General features: G+C 38.7%; 1 protein-coding gene across 2 annotated transcripts; it reads right to left on the reverse strand.

Moving 5' to 3' along the window:
* Window positions 1-297: 297 nt before the first annotated feature.
* Window positions 298-21495, reverse strand: LOC129948126 (medium-chain specific acyl-CoA dehydrogenase, mitochondrial). 2 transcript variants are annotated; one of them, XM_056058980.1, is made up of 4 exons: window positions 21146-21495; window positions 20730-21062; window positions 749-1400; window positions 298-683 (listed from the first exon to the last, which is right to left on the reverse strand). In XM_056058980.1, the coding sequence occupies exons 1-4, from the start codon at window positions 21161-21163 to the stop codon at window positions 448-450; spliced, it is 1239 nt and encodes a 412-aa protein (XP_055914955.1). In that variant the 5' UTR covers window positions 21164-21495; the 3' UTR covers window positions 298-447. The 2 variants fall into 2 exon arrangements, with proteins under 2 accessions (XP_055914955.1, XP_055914954.1); XM_056058979.1 differs by lacking the exons at window positions 20730-21062; window positions 21146-21495 and adding exons at window positions 12944-13276; window positions 13345-13506.
* Window positions 21496-22250: the final 755 nt, after the last annotated feature.

Below are 22250 nucleotides of genomic sequence, written 5' to 3' on the forward strand. Positions count from 1 at the left end.
CGTATGGAGGAGACTTAAGTTCCCTTGTTCTCCCCGGAAATCTACGCCGTCTTCCTTTTATGAAATGGCTGTGTATTCCTCTTTTATCCTACCTACCAATAGCTCTCTATAGGTAGCTAAGGGGATGCAAAATGTTGCCTCTACTTCGACAGGGATCCTTAATACCACACAAACCAAAAATATTTATCTTGAAAAAACAAAAGCAACAAATTTTGTGTTTGATTTCGTTGATCACTGGTGTTTCTTCACTATGCATGAAAATAAGTTCCAAAACTATGTACTTTAAAAAAAATAGAATTTTTATGTGAAAAAAATACATTTATTGTTTATAAAAAATAAGGCACAAAGGCACATGCATTGCGATAATAATGAACGAACTTTTTAAACTTAATATTAATGTACTTTGAATTCTCCCGAAATCCTTTTTTTTGTTTGAAACTTTTACATTTACTTAGCGTTCTCCTTAGCCTTTTCGAGCATATTTCTCGATATAATCAGTCGTTGAATTTGTGAAGTACCTTCATAGATTTGGTAGATCTTAGCATCTCGCATGAGCTTCTCCACTGGATATTCGCTATTAAATCCATTTCCGCCAAAAACTTGAACAGCATCTGATGCAATTTTGTTGACCATGTCTGCAGCATGACACTTAGCAATTGATGCATAATAACTGTTACGGCGACCTGTACATATATGTATATTGGATAGTTACAGGATCTATTGATTAAAATTAAATATAAATACATACCTTGATCAACTTCCCAAGCAGATAATTGGTAAGCTAATCTTCCAGTCTCAACACCAATAGCCATATCAGCTAATATGAAAGATATTGCCTGATGGTGAGCAATTGGCACGCCAAATGTTTTTCTTTCTAGAGCGTATTTAAGTGCTTCATCCATACAACGCTGGGCTAAGCCAACAGCTCCGGCAGCAACTGGTGGTCTAGTTTTATCAAATGTTCCCATTGCAATTTTAAAACCTGCACCTTCACCAATTAAAACGTTTTCTTTTGGAACTCTTACGTCCTCGAAAGTTATTCCTCGTGTGTCAGAAGCTCGTTGACCCATATTCTGCTCTTTGCGACCAGGCGTAAGTCCAGGAGTATCACGTTCTACTATGAATCCTGTAAAGGCCTTGCTTGCGGGTGCTTTGGGATCGGGATTGGTACGGGCTAAAACAAAATACCAATTGGCAACACCACCGTTTGTGATCCACATTTTTTGTCCATTCAAAATGTATTCATCGCCCTTCTTCACAGCTTTTGTTTTGACTCCGTTAACATCTGAACCAGCACCGGGTTCTGTTACACAGTATGCTGCTACCAAAGGTTCTTCAAGCAGCCTTCCAAGATATTTCTTTTTTTGTTCAGCATTGCCAGATAAGAGCACTGGGGTTTGCTGTAGAAAAAATATATATTTTTCCGTTAAATAAAATATTATAATAAAATAAACATATTTTAGTTAAAAAGTGTATAGCTTGGAAATAAAAATATATGCAAACAGTTATAAAAATGTTGGCTAGGAGCTAAGAGAAACGTAAACGTATCACCTTTTACCCTAAGCCCAATTTCGAAAAGTGCGATAGTAAATAAAAATTATCAACTGCAAGTAATACAAACTTCTACTCTGAAGGTCGAACTTGTCGAGTTGTAGAAGCTTAGTAAGGTCAATGATTCTCGAGAATTTTCTCCAGATGAGTCCTGAAACTAGAGGGCGTTCTTATCCCTTTACCTTTCCCACCTCCCACGTTGTAATGGCGAAAAAGCTAGCAGCGGTCCTATCTCCTATGCTCCTTCTCACTCTAGGTAACCTAGCTGAATTTCTGTTACCGAATCCCAATCTTTTCCTTACACATCAGAATGATGAACTAACATCAACTGACTCCTCACCCTTTTTCTTCCTCCCCAACCACCTCTCATCTTTATTGGGCTGGATCTAAGGTGTTAAACGACCCGTGCCGCTGATCAGCCTGGCTGGGGGCCCAATTCAAAAATAGCCCAGTCTCTAACGGAGTATCCGGATACCTGCGACCTCCGGATTAACAAGCCTTATCTGTACATGCGAATCTCTGGGAAGATAGACCTTTTTTCTTCGTATCTCGTGGGACCAAAATGAAAAAAACCAACAACAAAAATAAAAAAACAAATGAGACCGGTATCTCTTCAGGACCGGGCGGCAGCTTGACGTCAAAGCCTGCTGCCGTATCTCTTGCCGCTAACACAGAGAAGGGAGTAGTGGCTAACCATGGACCCTCCTCTGCTGTTGGTAGTAACGAGAATATAAAGGTAGCGATACCTAATTTTAGTAGTGGCAGGGTTGTGAAAAATGGCCTTACCACTACTAATGAGAATACTTCCAAAAATGGAAAACTCCCAAAAAGCCTTTATAGACAAAGGCGGCAAGCGGCGAAAATCTTAAAGGCCTCTAGTGCATCATCGGCTAAAAGCATACTTGCTACAACAAGGTCCAATAAGGACTCTACGTCCAAAAGAGAAAGGTCTCTTGAGGGGCCGCACCTACACCAAAACGGCCTCGGGTGCACACCACCAGCAACCCCTCAATCCCATCAGGAAACAATCCAGTTTCAGCGACGTTGCGAAGGGCAAAGTCGTGGTTGCGGTCATTGACAGGAGCGATGATGATGGCAAAATATCGGCTGATCGTTGGCAGTTGGTTAAGGTTAAGCTCTCGGGTAGCTTTTTGAGCATTTTGAGGGAGCTTCCAGGACCACTTCCTTCCAAAAGCTATGGGGGTTGGCATCAAGGCCATACAAACTCATGGTTTGTGGCGCCCAGAGGTCTTGTGACCTATACAAGCTTGCCATCAGCCGTTCTGTGAAGTTTGGCCAGGTGCGAAGCTCGAGGTTGTCGCTGTGGAAGACATTCCTAGCAGACCTAGAGCCCGCATCTGGATACCGATCGAACCTGCTGGTATCGAGGACATTCTCGAGATGGTCAAAATTTGCAACCTGTCCCTTCCGACGCATAACTGGAAGATAGCCAAGCTTGAGGAGTTGAAGGGTCTTTATAGGCTCCTCTAGCCCTTAACGAGGGCTACATAAACTATGGCTTCGAATCCATTAAAATTCGAATCTATTAAAAAGATGAGGTTAACGCGGAAAGCGGGCCTCCAAAAACTACCGAAGGTGAACTAGCGGTTGGTGAACCTGGGACGTCGTCTTCTCTCCTAACAGAGGGTGACGATGCACCCTTGTCCTCTCCAATCGCGACTGCACCCTCTACAAAAGTCGTAGACAGTCCATCCTTAATGGAGACTGAAGACGACCTTAACATGATCCTTCTGAGCGAGGACGAACTCTTGGGTTCATCCTCAGACTCAGAGGATCAGAACAAAACCGTGGTGGAGGTTGATCTGCCTAATTGTAGCCAAAATGCTGCAGATAGTACAGATTAATCTCCAACACTCCATAAAGGCCTCGGCCTCACTTCTTCTCCGTCTGGCGAGTAACAGGGAAAACATTGTCGTAATCCAAGAGCCTTGGATTGTAGGATCCGTTGTTCGAGGACTCAGGACTCCTGGATACTACACACTTTGTGTGACAGATAAAGGTGAACCTAGATCTTGCATACTAGTGAAACGAAGCATTAATGTATTTTTACTCCATCGTTACAGTGACAAAGATACCACCGTAGCTAGGCTCGAAACAACCAAAGGAAGTTTCTGGCTGATATCGGCGTATCTTGGGCATGACCACCTTGGCCTTCTAACTGGAAAAACCCTGGAGAAAGTCGTCGCTGAAGTGGAAAGGCGAAGGATCCGCCTAATTATTGGGAGCGATGCTACCGCTCATCATACTGTATGGGGCAGTACGAATATCAACGACAGAGGTGAGTCTCTTTTTGATTATATTCTTGGTACTAACCTCTTAGTAAGTAATGTTGGTAATGAACCAACCTTCATAACTAAAACTCGACAAGAAGTCTTAGACATAACTCTTGTCTCAGATAGTATACACCATATGATCTTGGACTGGAAAGTATCCAAAGAACACTCGTTCTCTGATCATAGATATATCCAGACTATCTAGTCCTTCTGCTAACGCTAATGAACTTAACAATAAAGTCAATGACCTCTATGTTACGGAAAATTCTTTCAACTAGTCCAGCTATGCCAAGCTGCTTGAAAAATGCAGACGGCTCCTGGACAAATTCAAGTAATGAATCGCTGAACTTACTATTGGACACTCACTTTCCTGGTAGTTCTCTTATCGAAACTTTACAACAATTATATACGTTCAAGTTCAAATACAACATATCCAACAAACAGTCCATCCTTAATGGAGACTGAGGACGACCTTAACATGATCCCATGCTACCAAGTTTGGCAAGTACTGGCATACCAATCGGTACTTGTAAACTGCTTCTAATGCAAGACGCTGTGGAACAACATCACCACGTGTCAAGTCACAAAAAACATCTGGTCAACACTGGATTTAAAACGTTCAAGGTGCTTGCTCCCTCTAAACAGATCGCATATAAGCTCGATAATAGGTGTCATAAGCGGACACTGTCTAATAGCAAAGCACGCCGCGAGACTAGGCGTATTCTCAAATGACTTTTGCAGAAGCTGTATGGACGAGGAAGAGGAAGAAACGGTTCTTCATCTTCTCTGTACATGCCCTGCTCTAGCTCGAAAACGCAAGAATTACCTAGGAGAATTCTTCTTTAACGATCTAAATCATATCGGTATAATCAGCCTCTCACGTTTCGTAAGGGACTCTAACTGGTTCCATTGAGCTTAGGAGGAAGCCTCAAGATTCATGTTGTATCACAATGGGCCATTAAACTGGCCTAATTGTGTTCCATCTTGGACAGCCACTATAACCTAACCTAACCTAAGTAATAATTCCACAAATTTCAAACCAAATTCATTACACCACAAAGTCAAAGAGATCTTTATAAAACATAAACGGATCCCCATTTTGAAAATTAAATTTATGATATACAAATATCCCATAATAACAATTTGTATACATGAGACTATTAGAGGTTATGAATTTATAATGTATTCTGGTCCCATAATAAGTAATTTTAAATATAATCACACTTGAATGCAGTGTTTTACACAATTTAGTTTTGAAAGCTGCACAATGTTCCTATGCTATTTTATTCATCTGTTTTTAGATGTAACTGAATTGAAAACAATTATTTAAATCGGAACCCTTCTATTTCCGTTTAGTATAATTTAAATTAAAATATATTTTTTTAAAATCATATTGAATACGTATTAAATCTAAATAAGAGTAAAATTGAAGGACATGACACTTTAAATAAATTTTATTCTAAATTAAAATTGGCATTTAAAAAAACATAAAAATACAACTTAAAACAATGTGATGTATTTAAAAAATATATATATACATTTTAATCTAATACTTTACTATAAACTTGCTTAACTCGTTTCAATGGCTTTCTGTTAAAAGAAAAACAATTAATATAAATGTAAGTGTTTTTATTTTAATACAGTTAATATAGTAACATATTTTATTTGTTTCCATAAAATTTGAAAGTCTTATAATACCTTATGAACTAAAAACTAAAAAAGACTACGTAAATTTCCCTTCAGCAAGATTGCAGTGTTTATCAAATCAAAGCACCCCCACCTGTCATTTTCAAATCTCTATTTGATTTCAGTTTAAGACAATCAAGAGGGTAATTGAAGCACCTACCCGGATGAAGGGAATTGTTTCGAAGGGATAAGGCCTTTAAAATCCATATCGGATCAGATGAGGCAAAAAAACCTCATTGAATAATCATGGATTATATTTTATAGAGGTTTTCAGTTTCGTTGATGCTAGTAGCGCTTATAGAGAGTGGCAAAGGGAGTATATTCCCATTGTACAATGCTGAGTAGGTCGGAATTTAATGAGCTCATCATATTTTGTCGTTGCAATCCTGCATTCGAAGAAGAGCGATGGTAGCCTGAAAACTATTTTCATACTCGTTGTAAGAGTGCTTTTCTCAGCGAAACAATTAATTGGATTAGAAGTTGTAGACAGGAGACAGAACGGAGCCCTGAGGCACACCAGCAATTATATTGTGCGTTTCAGACTTGAATTCATCCAAAAGTATCGAATCTAACTAAAAAATGATTCGTCGATACCAAAAGTATGCATTTTCGATAAGAGAGCAAGATGCCATAATGCAAAAATATTATTTTGTACAAAACGATTGAGGTCACTAAAAGACATATTGCCAGGAAAGACGTACTTCTGGTAATCAGGGTGTTCTTGACCTTGGAAACAAGGAAGTGCTATTGGTCCATAATCTGAGAGCGAAGAAGATTGTCCTTTTGTTGAACATATGATGTTCTAATTTCAACTGACAAGTTTAGAAGAATTGGGTACGTATAAAAGCTTCCATTTCTAGCGTGGAAAAACACTTCACAGTATTAGCGAAAATACCAGCCGGACCAGCGGGTGGTCACTCAAAAAACCAACATGCGTCTCCAGCCAGCTCGGTCCCTAGCTAGGTCAGTGCCGCTGTACAGCCCGTACAGTTCGTTGTTATATCTTCTCCTCCATTTTCCATCTATGCGGACCAAAAATCACCCGAAGAATTTTTCTCTCGAAGCATCCTAAGACGCTCTCATCTTTCTTTGAAAGGGTCCGGTCCTCAGCGCCATAAATGAGAACCGGGATGATGTGTGTCTTATAGATGGTGATTTTACATGCTCGAGAGAGGACTATACTTCTCAATTGTCCAAAGAAGCAGCGATTTGCAATAGTTATTCTTCGTTTGATTTCAGCGCTGGTGTCGTTATCTGTGTTAGACGTCGTTGTTCAATGTCCTTTTTTGATGACACCATATACTTGGTCTTGCCCTCATTGACCACTAAACCCATCTTCTTCGCTTCCGTCGCAATGCTCAAAAACGCTTCACTGACATCACGCTTGGATCTTCTAATTATGTTAATATCATCTGCGTATCCGAGTAATTGGATGGACCTTTGGAAAATTGTGCCTCTAGTGTTGACGGTTGAGTTTAGCACAATTCTTTCCAGAACGATGTTGAAGAAGTCTCGCGGATCTGAAGCCACACTGATAAGGACCTATCAGGTTGTTAACGAACGGCTTCAGACGTTCAAATAATACGGCAGAGAGGAGCTTATATGCAATGTTAAGGAGACTGATACCTCTGTAGTCGGCGCAATTTCTTATGTATCGGGCACACTATGCTGAGATTCCACTCATCGGACATGCTTTCTTCCGACCATATTTTGCAGATCAGTTGGTGCATGCTCCCTACCAAGTCATCGCCTGCTGCTTTCAATACTTCGACAGTGATGCCGTCAGCCCCAGCAGCTTTGTTTGACTTCAGTTTAGATATAGCTCTCTTCACTTCGTCGAGGTCGGGTAGGCGGAATTGTTGATCTGCGTCGCCGAGGTTGAGTGGTTCTATCTCCCTTACAGCAGAATTCGGTTATATAATTTGGAGAAGTGATCTTTTCATATTCTCAGCATCGACTGCGGTTCTTTTTTTACCTTTTGGTAAAATTTACGAACCTCATTCCTGTTGTGACATCCCTCTATCTCCTCGATCGCGCGCTTCTTATGCTCTCTTTTTTCCATCTAAGTGTTCCTCTCTCCTCTTCTGCTCATAGAGCTCGCGAGCAGCTCTGGTCCTGTGTGCCAGCGCCGTTTTGTATGCCTGCTGTTTCGCTGCGTGCGCTTGCCGGCATTCGTCGTCAAACCAGGGATTTACCTGTGGTGGCCGTGTGAAACCTAGCACTTCAGAGGCGGTATCTCTGATGGCTGCAAGGCAATGTTGCCACTGGTTTTCAATGCTTAATGCAGGCAGCATAGGACTCTCTTGCGATTGTAGCCGTCTAACGTCGAATCTTCAAATGGTAGACATGTGCATTCAAGAGGACACAAGCGTCCACAGGTTTTTCTTGAAACCAACCTCTGTCTATCAACTCCTACTCTCACCTCCACGTGGTGAACATCGGGTGCCTAGTACCTCAACTGGAGATTGGGTTCCAACCCCAGTGGAAAGTTGTTGGGGGCAGCAAACGAGAGAGGTGGGGAGAGGTGTTTCCACTAAGGCACCTCTCCTTATCCAGATTCCAGCAGCGGAGGAATTCCCGAGATGGAATCAACGGTGGCGTCTACAGTTCCAGTAAGGTTGAACTACTTAGTGAACACCTTATAAGGCTTCTTCGACTTATTCGGAGCCCAGGCACTGTAAGGAGCTGTTTTATCCGGCTCCCCATTCTTGGAGTTATACTTAGGATCTGGCCCTCCAGGTTGGGGGTTGTGCGTCGGGGTGACTTCCTGGCCACGTAAAAGCTTTCAAAGTTGCGAAGCACCAACAAGCCTCGGATACGGACGGATTTACTGTTGACAACCAACGAAAACGAATAAAGGACAACGAACTTCGGATATGCACGTGGAATGTTATGTCCCTTAACAGACCACGTGCGGCCGAAGAATTAGCGGAGGCCCTAGAACGATATAAAGCAGATATCACCGCCATCCAGGGAATACGATGGGATGGGCCGGGCAAAAAGACGATGAAAAACTGCGATATTTACTATGGTGACTGCTACCACGAAAACCAACAGCGCTTATTTGGATGCGGATTCGTCATTAGAGCCAGACTTAGGCAAGAAGTCTTGAGCTATAGGTGCATCAATGAGCGCCTCATGACCATACGCATCAAGGCAAAAGAGAAAGACAACAACACAAAAGATATGTTCTTCGAGCTCTTAGACAAAACATATGAGCAGTGCCCTAGCTACGATATTAAAATAGTCCTGGGCGATTTTAATGCCAAGCTAGGAAGGGAAGACATCTTTGGTGGAATAATCGGGAAGAACAGCCTGCACGACAACACTTCCGACAATGGATTCAGGCTCATAGATTTTGCTGCGGGGCGAATCGTCATGGTAGCCAGTACGCGTTTTCCACACCTCAACATCCACAAAGGAACTTGGACTTCTCCAGATCAATCTACCGTCAACCAGATTGACCATATTGCGATCGACGCCAGACACGCTTCCAGCATTATGGATGTACGAACTTTCCGAGGAGCTAACATCGACTCGGACCACTACCTCGTTGTAGCCAGGGTAGCACTTCGGATTTCCAGACCCAAGGCAAAACAGGGAGGTGCTGGGAGAAGATACAACGTCGAACGGCTACAATCGCCAGAGATCGTCAAATCCTTTTCCGACCGAGTTACAAGTAACCTCTCTCGAAGTTCTCTGCCGCCAACACAATGTATCGAAAACCAGTGGCAACATTGCCAAGATGCAATCAGAGAAGCCGCCTCTGATGTGCTGGGTTTCAAACAGCCACCAACAAGGAACCCCTGGTTTGATGAGGAATGTCGGCAGGCCTTTTATGCAGGCACGCAAAGCGGCGCTGCATAAAAGGACGAGAGCTGCTCGTGAGCTCTATGAGCAGAAGAGGCGAGAGGAACGCCGACTTCTCAGAAGGAAAAAGAGAGGGCATGAGAAGCGTGCGGTCAAGGATGTTGAGAGGTATAAGAGCAGGAATGAGGTTCGAAAGTTTTATGAACAGGTGAAACGAAATTCACAGGTACATATACCTAGAACCGAAGGCTGCAAAGACGAAAGTGGAAACATCATAGTGGAACCGCAGTCAATGCTGAGGATATGGAAGGACCACTTCTGCAGACTGTATAACGGCGACGAAGAACTGAATTCCGCTGTCAGGCAGGATGATCCATTCAATATAGACGACGAAAGCCAACAATCCCGTCCTCCCGACTTAGACGAAGTAAAGATTGCCATATCTAAGTTGAAGTCTAATAAAGCCGCTGGAGCAGATGGCTTGAATGCCAAGCTTTTTAAAGCAGCTGGAGATAAGTTGGTTAGGAGCATGCACCAACTTATCTGTAAGATATGGTCGGAAGAAAACATGCCCGATGAATGGAACCTCAGTATTGTTTGCCCGATCCTGAAAAAAGGAGACCCTCTAAACTGCACCAACTATAGAGGAATAAGTCTACTTAACATCGCCTATAAAATCTTCTCTGCCGTAATATGTGAACGTCTAAAGCCCATCGTCAACAACCTGATAGGTCCTTATCAGTGTGGTTTTAGACCAGGAAAGTCCACAGTTGATCAAATATTCACATTACGGCAGATCCTGGAAAAAACTCAAGAGCACCAAATCGACACCCACCATCTTTTCATCGATTTCAAGGCCGCATATGACAGCATCTACAGGGACGAGCTGTATAGAGCCATGTCTAGTTTTGGCATCCCTGCCAAACTCGTCCGTTTGTGCAGGATGACCATGGAGAATTCACGCTGCTCCATAAAGGTTGGAAACAACTTAACAGAACCTGATGATGTCAAAAAAGGTTTTAGACAAGGTGATGCGCTGTCATGCGATTTTTTTAACATCGTGCTTGAAAGAATAGTGCAGAGCTCACACGTCAACATTAGAGGCACTATCTTTCAAAAGTCTGTCCAATTACTGGCATATGCTGATGACATTGACATAATCGGAAGAACTCAGCGTGATGTCAATGGGGCTTTTGTGAGTATTGAGGCAGAGGCAGCAAAAATGGGTTTAACGGTTAATGAGGGCAAAACAAAGTACATGCTGTCGTCTAGAAAGGACATACAACACCGAAGTCTTGGTCAAAACGTCACAATCGACAGGCGTAACTTTGAGGTAGTCAAGGACATCGTCTACCTAGGCTCCGCTGTAAACGCAGAAAACAACACCAGCGCTGAGATCAAACGCAGAATAACTCTTGCTAACCGCTGTTTCTTTGGACTAAGAAAGCAATTGAGTGGTAAAGTCCTCTCTCGAGGGACCAAAGTGTTGCTATATAAGACCCTCATCATCCCCGTCCTGCTATACGGTGCAGAAGCATGGACCATGACAAAAGCGGATGAAAGCACCTTGGGTCGCTTCGAGAGAAAAGTTCTCGTGTGATCTACGGTCCCGTATGCATCGAAGGGGAGTGGAGGAGAAGATGGAACGACGAACTGTACGGGCTGTACAGCGACGTAGACTTAGCAAGAAGAGTAAAAGTGCAACGACTAAGATGGCTGGGTCACGTAGAGCGAATGGAAACCAATGCTCCGGCCCGGAAAGTCTTTGAATCCGCACCCACAGGACCAGGTGGCGCGCACAAGTGGAAGGTGACCTCACCCAACTTGGAGCGCGAAACTGGAGACATCTAGCTAGGGACCGAGCTAGATGGAGAAGTTTGTTGGGTGAGGCCTTAGTTCACACAGGACTGTAGCGCCACCTTAAGTAAGTAAGTAAGTAACGTCGAATCTTCTCACAGTACTTCCTTGTTTTGGCTTGGATCAGGATATCCGTAGCCCTACCTTCGCTACAACGAGGTAGTGGTCCGACTCAATGTTGGCCTCTCGGAATGTTCGGATATCCTGTATACTGGAGAAGTGTCGTGCGTCGATCGCAATGTGGTCAATCTGGTTGACGGTTGATTGATCAGGAGATTTCCATGTCCCCTTGTGGATATTAAGATGCGTGAACTGCGTACTAGCTACCAAAACGTCTCGCCCCGCAGCGAAATCGTATAAATGTCAAAAACCCATTCATAGTAAGATTCTAAACTAACTTTTATCGGTCTTATTCATACTATGGATATTGTTTTTGTTATTTGTGTAAATCCTACTACACTATGGATAGATTTTCGAACAAAAGACGGGTAATATCTAAGGTTTTTGAAAAGATATTTGTGTCGAAAGTCAATTTTTACCAACTTTTAGCATCTTTCTGCATTATTATCTGTATAGCAAAATTTATTTCAAGTCGATATCTCTACTGGTTCTTGAGCTATGGACGAGGACAACAACTTCGCGAACATACGGGCGTACGGACGTACACACACACGCAAGCACAGACATCTCTCCAAAAATGTTTTATTTCGACTCTAGGGACCTTGAAACGTCGAGAAATGTAAACATTTTCAATTTGAAAAATCGGACCGATTACAATAACTTCCTTTTGGAAGTTAAAAAGTTATTTGACGGACTCTTTTATATTGTATTTTCAATCCACTTAGCTATTTGGGGATTCGAAAATATACAGCTTTAGACACTAAAATTTTCACGAAGGCGCATAGATATTTACATATAAAGTAGGTACAGCAAAACAAAACCTTTGAATTACTTACTTTCAAAAATATATTGCTTGTTAAATAATTTATTGAAATAAATAAATAAAAATCATTCTCATTTCCATGCACTAACAATGTTTGCCTAATGAAACCCAATTACATTTCTTTTAAATCAACTCCACGAACGTATTTGTCTTTAAGTGAAATTTGCTATAAGCTCATCAATTAAATGCAATAAGATTTTGGCATTCTAAAAAAAGCAAAATACATTTGAAGGTCACGTAAAGAAAACATAAACATTCACAATTATTTTAATGAATTACTCTTTTAAATAAATAAACGAAAATTCACGCAGTTAAACTTTTTATTTATTATAAATGGAAATGAGTTTCTTGAAGAACATAACCTCCAAAGAAAAAAACTATTTCACAACTTTGAATTGTGATATTCTTCTTGGAGAAGACACAATAACATATTACCTAAGTCTATATTTACTTTGGAAACAATGTATCTTTTTTTGCGATTTGTCAATAATACAAATACAAAGTTCAACAAGTTATCAATTATTTGTTTACCTATCAGCTACGGGCGGGACCAATGTGCAATTATTGCGCCATTGTGCTTTAAAATACTTAACTTGGAACAAATATTAACATAGAATTTGTCTGTCATATTAAGACTGTCAGCGATAATTTATGATATTATTTTTGGCTAGACTTCTTCCAAGAGAAATTGATTAATTAACACGTAATTTTATTTCCATACAAACACGAAGACTGAGTATGTTCCTACCCATCCAATATCAATAACTTGTTGGTGATTTTTAAAAAATCATTACTATCTTACCCCAAGTGAACTAGCTTCTAATGCTGTCATAATACCGGTACAACCGTAAGCTAATTCCTCTGCAATAACACATGTTGTAAAGACGTCTAATCCAAGACCACCTATATCCTGTGGTATGTGGTTATTGAGCAATCCTACGGCCCAGGCTTTTTTAACAATATCCCAGGGATATTCGCCTGTCTTGTCGTGGTGTGCTGCCACTGGTATGATTTCTTCTCTAGCAAACTTGCGAGCTATTTCCTGCATTTGCTTTTGGTCATCGTTAAGGGCAAAGCAGGGTCCAGCTGAAGAATAGCTTCGATAGGCAGTGTATCGTAGGGTCGAACTTAGGACCTGAGATTTATAATTTTTAAATTAAAAATATCACACAAACTATGTTTTATATTAAATTCTGGACTTACCTTATTTAAAAAAGCCATAATTAGCCGTAAAAATGAATGAGTACTTTTAAATGAATGAACTTATAAAATTAAACTAATTGTTCCACTTTTGATTTTAGGTATAGATTATAGACAAGAAAAAAGAGAAACTCAAATCAAAATGTAATGTGGACTATGGACATTGAACTTTCATTTGACATTAGCAGCGCCCACTGATTAAGGAACATACACATTTTATAACAGATACTCTACTTTGAAGATAATTGTTTGAACACAATGGACGCGTAGCAGGGACAGCGCAGAGCAGCTCACGGAAGCAAAAGTCAAATGACAACCATTTCGAATTCATGTAAAATTTAATTTAGATACGTAAAATTTTTTTATTTTTAGCAATGCACAAATAAGTGAAATTATTTACTTTTGGTTTTCACACATTAGTGAAAGAGTATTTCGACACAAGAAAAATATTATTCCAAAAATAGACATTTTAATCTATTATGAGTTGGTTTGAAGTTCCTACAATATTGCCGGATCGGTCAGTAAAAAGAGGCTGAGGGCCAATTCCAGAAAGCGCGGGGGATCGCATTGAAAGCGAAAATTCAATTTCGACCGTCTTTGCTTTGAGTTAATTTCAAAAGCGAACATGGAAGAAAGCGATCCTCCATTTTTCCAGCTTAAATGTCAAATATTTCCAATCCATTTCCATGATATTTTCCAATTTTCCATTTATTTGTCAGCTGTTTCCAAAAATATGCCATTTCCTTAAACTAAAACTTATTGTTTTTCTCTGAAAAAAGTATCTTAATGTTTGTAGTTATATTTTAATATTATTGTTTGTTTTCGAGTAAACAAAACTAGTTTTTAATGGACTCCATAAGTGTTTTTTTTTTAAATGCAGAAAGAGAAGAAGCAAGAAAAGAAGCTAGTTATTTAAATATTCAAAGAAATCTATTTAGAATGGGTCTTCGCCTCTTGATGTTCCCCCCAAAGAGTGTGTATTTATGTAATTATCTTTTTCCAAATTGAATTTTTTTAATGATTTTTGTTCAATAAGGTTTATAAAATTGTTTCGACTATCACGAGAAGCATTTGTGTACGCTTTTGAAGAAATCAAAAATGATTTCAAACGAGAAAACACTACCTCTTTGCCTTCAATACTCAAACTTGCCGCTACATTACGATTTTTAGCGGAAGGTTCGTACCAAAAGAGCGTTGGGCAGGACTACCGAATCGCTATAGCTCAACCAACGGTATAGACATTTTTAAGTGAAACTCTGGACATACTGGAGAAGAAACTTTGCCCAAAACACATAACGTTTTCGTTTTTATTTCGCTTTCAAAACCCACTAGAAGAATGACATTTTGTTGAAAAGAACTATCGCTTTCCAAAAGGAAAGCGAATCGCTTTTGAGAATATAAAAACATTAATCCGCCATTAAAAGCGATCCACCGCGCTTTCTGGAATAGGCCCTCTAGGATGCCTGATAACTGCAAATCCCGTCTATCGATTTGTCTTGCTAGAGTTTGTAGGTTTTCGTGTTAGGTTTAAAAAGTTGTCAGTTGAATTATTCTTGAAAATTTTAAAATTACCAACAATATTTTTCATATAAAGAAATAGTTTAGTGTGAAAATCTAGAAATGTTGAATAGATTTTTAGTCGAAAATAAATTTTTAGTATTTCTTAAATTTTTACAAGTTGGATGAATGAAATTAAGTCGAAGTCAATGTTTTCTATTATTCAACCTTATGAAACCTTATGGATTTTTATAAAAAAAAAAATACTGAATAATGAAAACAATACTTTCTGTGAAATAAAAAAAGTTTCAAGACAAAATTTTTAATTTTTGAAAAGCTATTTGAGTTGAAAGTAAATTTTTACGAAGTTTTAATATTGCTTTTTTTTTAGGTTTTTATTTTTTGTAAAAAAAGTGTCAATTATATTTTTCTCAAAATTTCACTGAATGATGACAACAATATTTTTAAAAGACGAAAGTAGCTTAAAGCCAATATCTCGAAGTTTTGAAAAGATATTTGAATCGAAAATCAATTTTTAGCAACTTTTATTAATTTTTTTTAAGGTTTTAATTTTTGTAAACAAAACTGTCAATTCGATTTTCCTCAAAATTTGGTCGAATGTTGAAAACAATATTTCTTATAAGATAAAATAAGTTTGATGACATAATCTCAAGTTTTTGAAAAGATATTTGAGTCGAAATTCAATTTTTACCAACTTTGAGTAATTTTTTTTTAGGTTTTTATTTTTTATAAAAAAAAGGTTCAATTTTCCTCCAAAATGTTATCCGATATCAAAAACGTTATTTTTCGTAGCACAATATTGTTTTGGATTTGAAATCATTTTTATTCGTAAAACTTTCGAGGTCACACATGTTTTTATCAGCTTTTTTGATTTATAAAAATAAAACGTTAGTTGGATTTCTGTTTCAAAAATACACTGGTTTGGTATCACAATACAATATATACTATAAAATTCAATTCAAGTCTCTAGCGTAATTGGTTCGTGAGATATTTGGGGTTAGCCAAAATGTTCACCTTTTTTCTAAATTGCTATGTTAAAAAAAACATCGACGCAATTTTCTTGAGAGCCTTTTCTGCATCTTTCTTCACTATTATCTGTATAACAAAATTTATTTGGAATCGATATCTTTTCTGGTTCTTGAGCTAAGGACGACGAAAAAAACGTCACGAACACAGACATTTTTGTAAAAATCTTTTATTTCGACTCTAGGGATCTTGAAACGTCGAGAAATGTCAAAATTTTCAATTCGACAAATCGGACCCATTACAATAACTTCCTATGGGAAGTGAAAAATATTGACCCAGTGGCATGTGGTTAGTAAATGTTTTGATATTTTTTGAACAATATTCCATTCCTTTTAAGATAATTAGAGGTTTAATTAAAATTCATGTCTACTTCCATTGGCGAAACATTTTGAGCAGCCTATTGTTAGCATTTTACAAAATATTTAGCAATTTACTAAAGGACTCCAAAATTTTAAACCTTTCTTTTCGTTTTCTTAGCAGTTAGTTACTAAAAAACAAGCATCCGATGTCTAAAAAGTGACAGTTCCTGAAAAATTAAACATAGCAAATACTCTTAAACGATTCTTTGGGAAAAGAAAGCAATGGTCGCATTCACAAAGCTAGTGGCTACGTAGTCAAGGGATTCTGATTGGCTAAATCTAACTACAAAAGTAGTTGAAATTTCCCCTACGAACGTAGTGTAAAAAAGTCGACTATAAAGTTAGTGGAGAATGACTTTGACGTTTTACTATCAGCTGCTCGGTAAAGTAACAAGAATTCAAAATGAAGTAAATTGTTGAATATTTAAATAGTAATAGAAATCATTCAAATTGCGTCTTAAATTTGATTGTATTGAATTTAAAAACAGAAAAGATAAGTTAAAGTTATCAAATCAAAATTGTTTCTTATTTTATATATTCGCAGTTGTCAATAATATGACAGTTCCAGATTGACTAGCGTTGTAGTGTAGTTTTGCATTCACAAAGCTAGTTGAATTTTGACTACGTAGTCACTAGCTTTGTGAATGCTCCCAATTTACTTACTAGTAAAGATCTCTTTCGAGCGACCAAAGCTTTGCTTTATGAGACCCTCATCATCCCCCTCCTGCTAAACGGTGCCGAAGCATGGACTTTGACAAAAGCAGATGAAAGCATTGAAAGTGAAAAGGTGGAACAACGACGTAGGCTTAGCCAGAAGGTTGAAAGTCCAACGACTGAGATGGCTGCTTCACGCAGAGTGCATGAAAACCACTGCTTCGGCCCGGAGTCTTCGAATCCACACCCACATGACAGCGCAGTAGAGGAAAACCGCCGATCAGGTGGCACGCACAAGTGAAAGTGTTAACCACTTGCGACTCTTAGCTAGGGACCGAGCTAGATGGATAAGTTTCTTGGGCGTGACCCTAGTTCAAACAGGACTGTAGCACTAACTTAATTAAGTAATTATAATGAAAAAACATTTATTAAAAGATTAAAAAAAAAAAAATTAGCTAAGGAACCAAAAATTCGTTGCATTGAAAATCGCAACTTTGTTCAATAAATGTGTTCTCTTGACTTCTAAAATAAAGGAATTTCCTATAATTCCTGGGGGATGTACGTCAGCGCATACAAATTTGTTAGAAAATACACATACTGTCAGTGGTAGAATTCGAAATTTATGGGGATCTAAGATAGTTTTGTTTGCAGCAGGCGCCATTGTGCGGACGAAAGCACTTATTAGGCCTGTATTGCACATATTTATTGGTCAAAGTTTAGTACATATACGAGTGCAAGCCTATGAAAGAATTTTGTCAAGCTGACAGACGTAAAATTACCTGTCAAAATAAAATCTCAAATGTCTTATATCGTCTAAACCTTCCAAATATTTTACTTTTTGAAAGTAAGAGACTTGAAAGTAAGGCAGTTTTTAGCATCTGGCTGCCAGAACATTCCCTTGCAATTAAGGCAACTTGGATGCTTTGATTGCGAAGTCAACTATCAAGCCAATGGGCAGGTTCAACCAACATAAGCGACTTCACTTGCAGTCAACTTTATTCTTTGAACGTAAATTTTCACCAATTTTCACTAGTTAGTTGATCAAGTTTTTTTCTTTCAACTGAAAGCTGAACTTTATTACTCTATGATTTACTTATTTTCTGCACAACTTTATTTAATGCTTTCTGTAAAAGGGTTCCTTGTCAATTTGGAAAAGAAATAACTAATATTTCTTTACAATACAAAATACAAATCGTGATGGACTTGTAGCTTGACTGTGGAGGTTGTTTGTAGGCAATTATTTTGTTCTAAGTAGTTTTTGCACTGTTAACAGCTAAAAGTAGAGTTAAGTGAAGCAAGGTTCCAAGTTTGAAGTTTATTACAATTGGCCAACGAACTAATTGCCTTGGTCACATTTTGAGTTTAGGGAATGCAGTTGACTGCAAATGAAGTCTCTCATGTTGTCTGATCATGACCAATATCCCTTATTCATCGTTGTCAATACGAGCAAACCAACAGACAAAAAATATCCACACAGAGGCAATGATTTAAAGTTATTTGAAAATCTTCTAAACCAAGCAAAGATTTAAATATATATAAAAAAGCCATTAGAATAGGTTCAGACAACATAACACTTCATTTGCAGTCAACTGCATTCTTTGGACGCAAACCAAGGCAGCTAGTTACTTTTACAAGTGTCATAAATCTCAAACTCAGAACTTTACTTCACTAACTTTTTCTTTTAGTTTATCGTACAAAAACTACCAAAAACAATATTGCATACAAGACACTCCTCAGGCAAGCTTTAAGTCCATCAACAGTTGTATTTTGTTTTGAAAAGATATATTACTTACTTCTTTTCTAATTTAATAAAGAACAGTTTTAGACATAACATTGGTCAGAAAATAAATAAATCCTAGAGTAATAAAGTTCAGTTCAGTTGAATGAGAAAACACGATTAACTGTCATTTTGACATAAGCAGACTTCACTTGATAGTAATGGAGATTTTTCTTGACTTACTTTCCAGTCAGCTTTCCAATAAAGTTGCCTTAATTGGAAGGTACTTTTTTGGCAGTTTACTTACTTACTTACTTAAGGTGGCTTTACAGTCCTGTGTGAAATAGGGCCTTACCCCACAAACTTCTCCATATAGCTCGGTCCTTGGCTAGATGTCTCTAGTTTCGCGCTCCAAGTTGAATGAGGTCACCTTCCACTTGTGCGCGCCACCTGATCCGCGGCGTTCCTCTACTGCACTGTCCTGTGGGTGAGGATTCGAAGACTTTCCGGGTCGGTGCATTGGTTTCCATGCGCACTACGTGACCCAGCCATCTTAGTCGTTGGATTTTACACTTCAGGCTAAGCCTACGTCGCTGTACAGCCCGTACAGCTCGTCTTTCCATCTTCTCCTCCACTCCCCTTCGATGAATACGGGACCGTAGATCACACTAAGAACTTTTGTCTCGAAGCGAGCCAAGGCGCTTTCATACTTTCCGCTTTTGTCATAGTCCATGCTTCTGCACCGTATAGCAGGACGGGGATGTTAAGAGTCTTATATAGAAACACTTTGGTCCCTCGAGAGAGGACTTTACCACTCAATTGCTTTCTCAGTCCAAAGAAACAGCGGTTAGCAAGAGTTATTCTTCGTTTGATCTCAGCGCCGATGTTGTTTTCTGCGTCTACAGCGGAGCCTAGGTAGACGAAGTCCTTCAATACCTAAAAGCTACGTGTGTAGATGGTGACGTTTTGACCAAGACGTCGGTGTTGTGTGTCCTTTCTTGACGAATGCATGTACTTTGTTTTTCCCTCATTAACCGTTAAACCCATTTTTGCCGCATCTGCCTCAATACTCACAAAAGCCCCATTGCCATCACGCTGAGTTCTTCCGATTATGCCAATGTCATCGGCATATGCTAGTAATTGGACATAATTTTGAAAGATAGTGCTCTAGTGTTGACGTGTGAGCTCTGCACTATTCTTTCAAGCACGATGTTAAAAAAAATCACATGACAGCGCATCACCTTGTCTTAAACCTTTTTTGACATCGAAAGGTTCTGTTAAGTTGTTTCCAACCTTTATGGAGCAGCGTGAATTCTCCATGGCCATCCTGCACAAACGGACGAGTCAAAACTAGACATGGCCCTATACAGCTCGTACCTTTAGATGCTGTCATATGTGGACTTGAAATCGATGAAAAGATGGTGGGTGTCGATTTGGTGTTCCTGGGTTTTTTCCAGGATCTGCCGTAATGTGAATATTTGATCAACTGTGGACTTTCCTGGACTAAAACCACACTGATAAGGACGTATCAGGTTGTTGACGATGGGCTTTAGACGTTCAAATATTACGGCAGAGAAGTTTTTATAGGCGATGTTAAGTAGACTGATTCCTCTATAGTTGGTGCAGTTTAGAGGGTCTCCTTTTTTGCCTTACTTTCAAGTCGCCTGCCCAATATAACGTACATAAGATTTGGAAAGTAGAAGGCTAATCAAAATAAGTGTATGTTTATCTGCAGATGATTAATCTGATCTAAAAACATTCAAGAACTTACAGGAGAATGATATTTTTAGATAACTTTTAAATTATTTTCGCTAATCGTCAAATAAATTAGGAATAAATGATCACAATAGGGATTAAAACAATAATTGAAACAAGTGCACACACTTATTTCTATGAGTATTGTACATAAAATACTTATGTAGATTCAGAAATTAGAAAATCAGCTTATGGAAATATATACAGAGGGTATATTCAAGTAAAATATAATACCAGCCTTCTGAGCTAAAAATGTGTAGTTTTTTACTTACCAATGTGTTTATCTACCTATAATTTACCTCTCATCTTACATACTAGAAAAAAGCTCATTATACTATTTAAATTTACGATTATCTTACCGCAATCGAACTAACTTCCAAAGCACTCATAATGCCGCTACATCCGTACGCTAATTCTTCTGCAATTAGACATGATGTAAAAACATCTAATCCAAGACCACCCAATTCTGTTGGTATGTGGTTATTGAGTAGCCCAATGCTCCAAGCTTTTTTAACAATATCCCAAGGATAGTCACCGGACTTATCGTACTGTGCTGCAACAGGTATGATTTCTTCTTTTGTAAACTTGCGGGCTAATTCTTGCATTTGTTTCTGGTCATCGTTTAAGGCAAAGCATGGTCCAGCTGAAGAATACCCTCTGTAAGACGTGTGTCTTATTACAGGAAGAAGGAACTAAGAATTAATTTATATTCATAATATAAAGCAAAACAAAAACTACATACAACATATATAAATATAGTTAGGAACCTACTTACCCTCTTCAAAAATGCCATCTTGTGTAGTTTGAAATTCGTTAAAACAAAGATCTGAATCTTTTGTATTATTTTCTTATTTATTTCAGTTTTTATTCCAATTATGGTAAAAAAACAACAGAAATTTGAATTTGGACTATGACCTTGTTTAAATTAGCAGGATTGGGTATGTGTCCAATATCGAAAATAAATACAAAATATTCAACTTAAGGTCTTGGGGTACGTTCCATTCCCAACATAAATAATGTTTTCTTGTTTTTTAGTTTGGGTGCCTTGAAAATTGTCCCAATCTTTTTCAGATTCTTATGAATGATGAGACACTCTCGATTCCCAGAAACTTAACAGAGGTACCTTTAACCAAAACAGTAACAGACCCAGACCCAGACCCAGACTTGACGATGATAGGACGTCTATGTTGATTGTTGATTTTCAACAGATCACTACCATAAACAGTTTACAGGCAGAAAGTCTACTTTATGCCATATTTTCTTTACTTCCTGAGCACAATGGGCGCAATTACGAACCGCACTTATGAGTTATGTTTTGTAAAAGAGAAATGTTAGGTATCTGCGTAATTTCCTCCGCAGTTTTACACAAAATATAGATATTTAGGATTCTGTGTTAAGAAAAAGTACATCATGCTAATGTTTTGAAATTAAATTAGGCAGCCAAAAACGGCCAATTTTTGTTTGTAGTACACGTGGCATGATGGTGTCTGAAATTCCAAAGAACTAACAAGAACAGAGACGTACTCAAAACAGCGCAAATAGATCCAGAAGAAGCCATCTTTGACGATGACTTTTATATAATTAAAGATCAGAAGGAAAAAGTGGAGGCGGTGAGAGCTGCTTTCCAGCAAGTGTACAAGGTGAATGTTAGAACTCGCCCCAACCACGACCTGGAAAACAGAGCCCTACTTAATCACTTTTACCTTCGAAATGATATGACACAATGGGGATCTGAGAACCGCGGTTTCATGCGGTTCAATGACGATTCCTTTGCAAATGCCATTATCGCCGAGCAAACAGGAGCAAGTCCGTTGTTAATGACGAAGGTTGAGTTTCAGCTCATCTTCAATTCAATAAAAAATAAAAAGTCAGCAGGTGTC

This window comes from Eupeodes corollae, chromosome 2 (assembly GCF_945859685.1).
Source record: "Eupeodes corollae chromosome 2, idEupCoro1.1, whole genome shotgun sequence".
In the NCBI taxonomy this organism is placed as follows: Eukaryota; Metazoa; Arthropoda; class Insecta; order Diptera; family Syrphidae; genus Eupeodes; species Eupeodes corollae.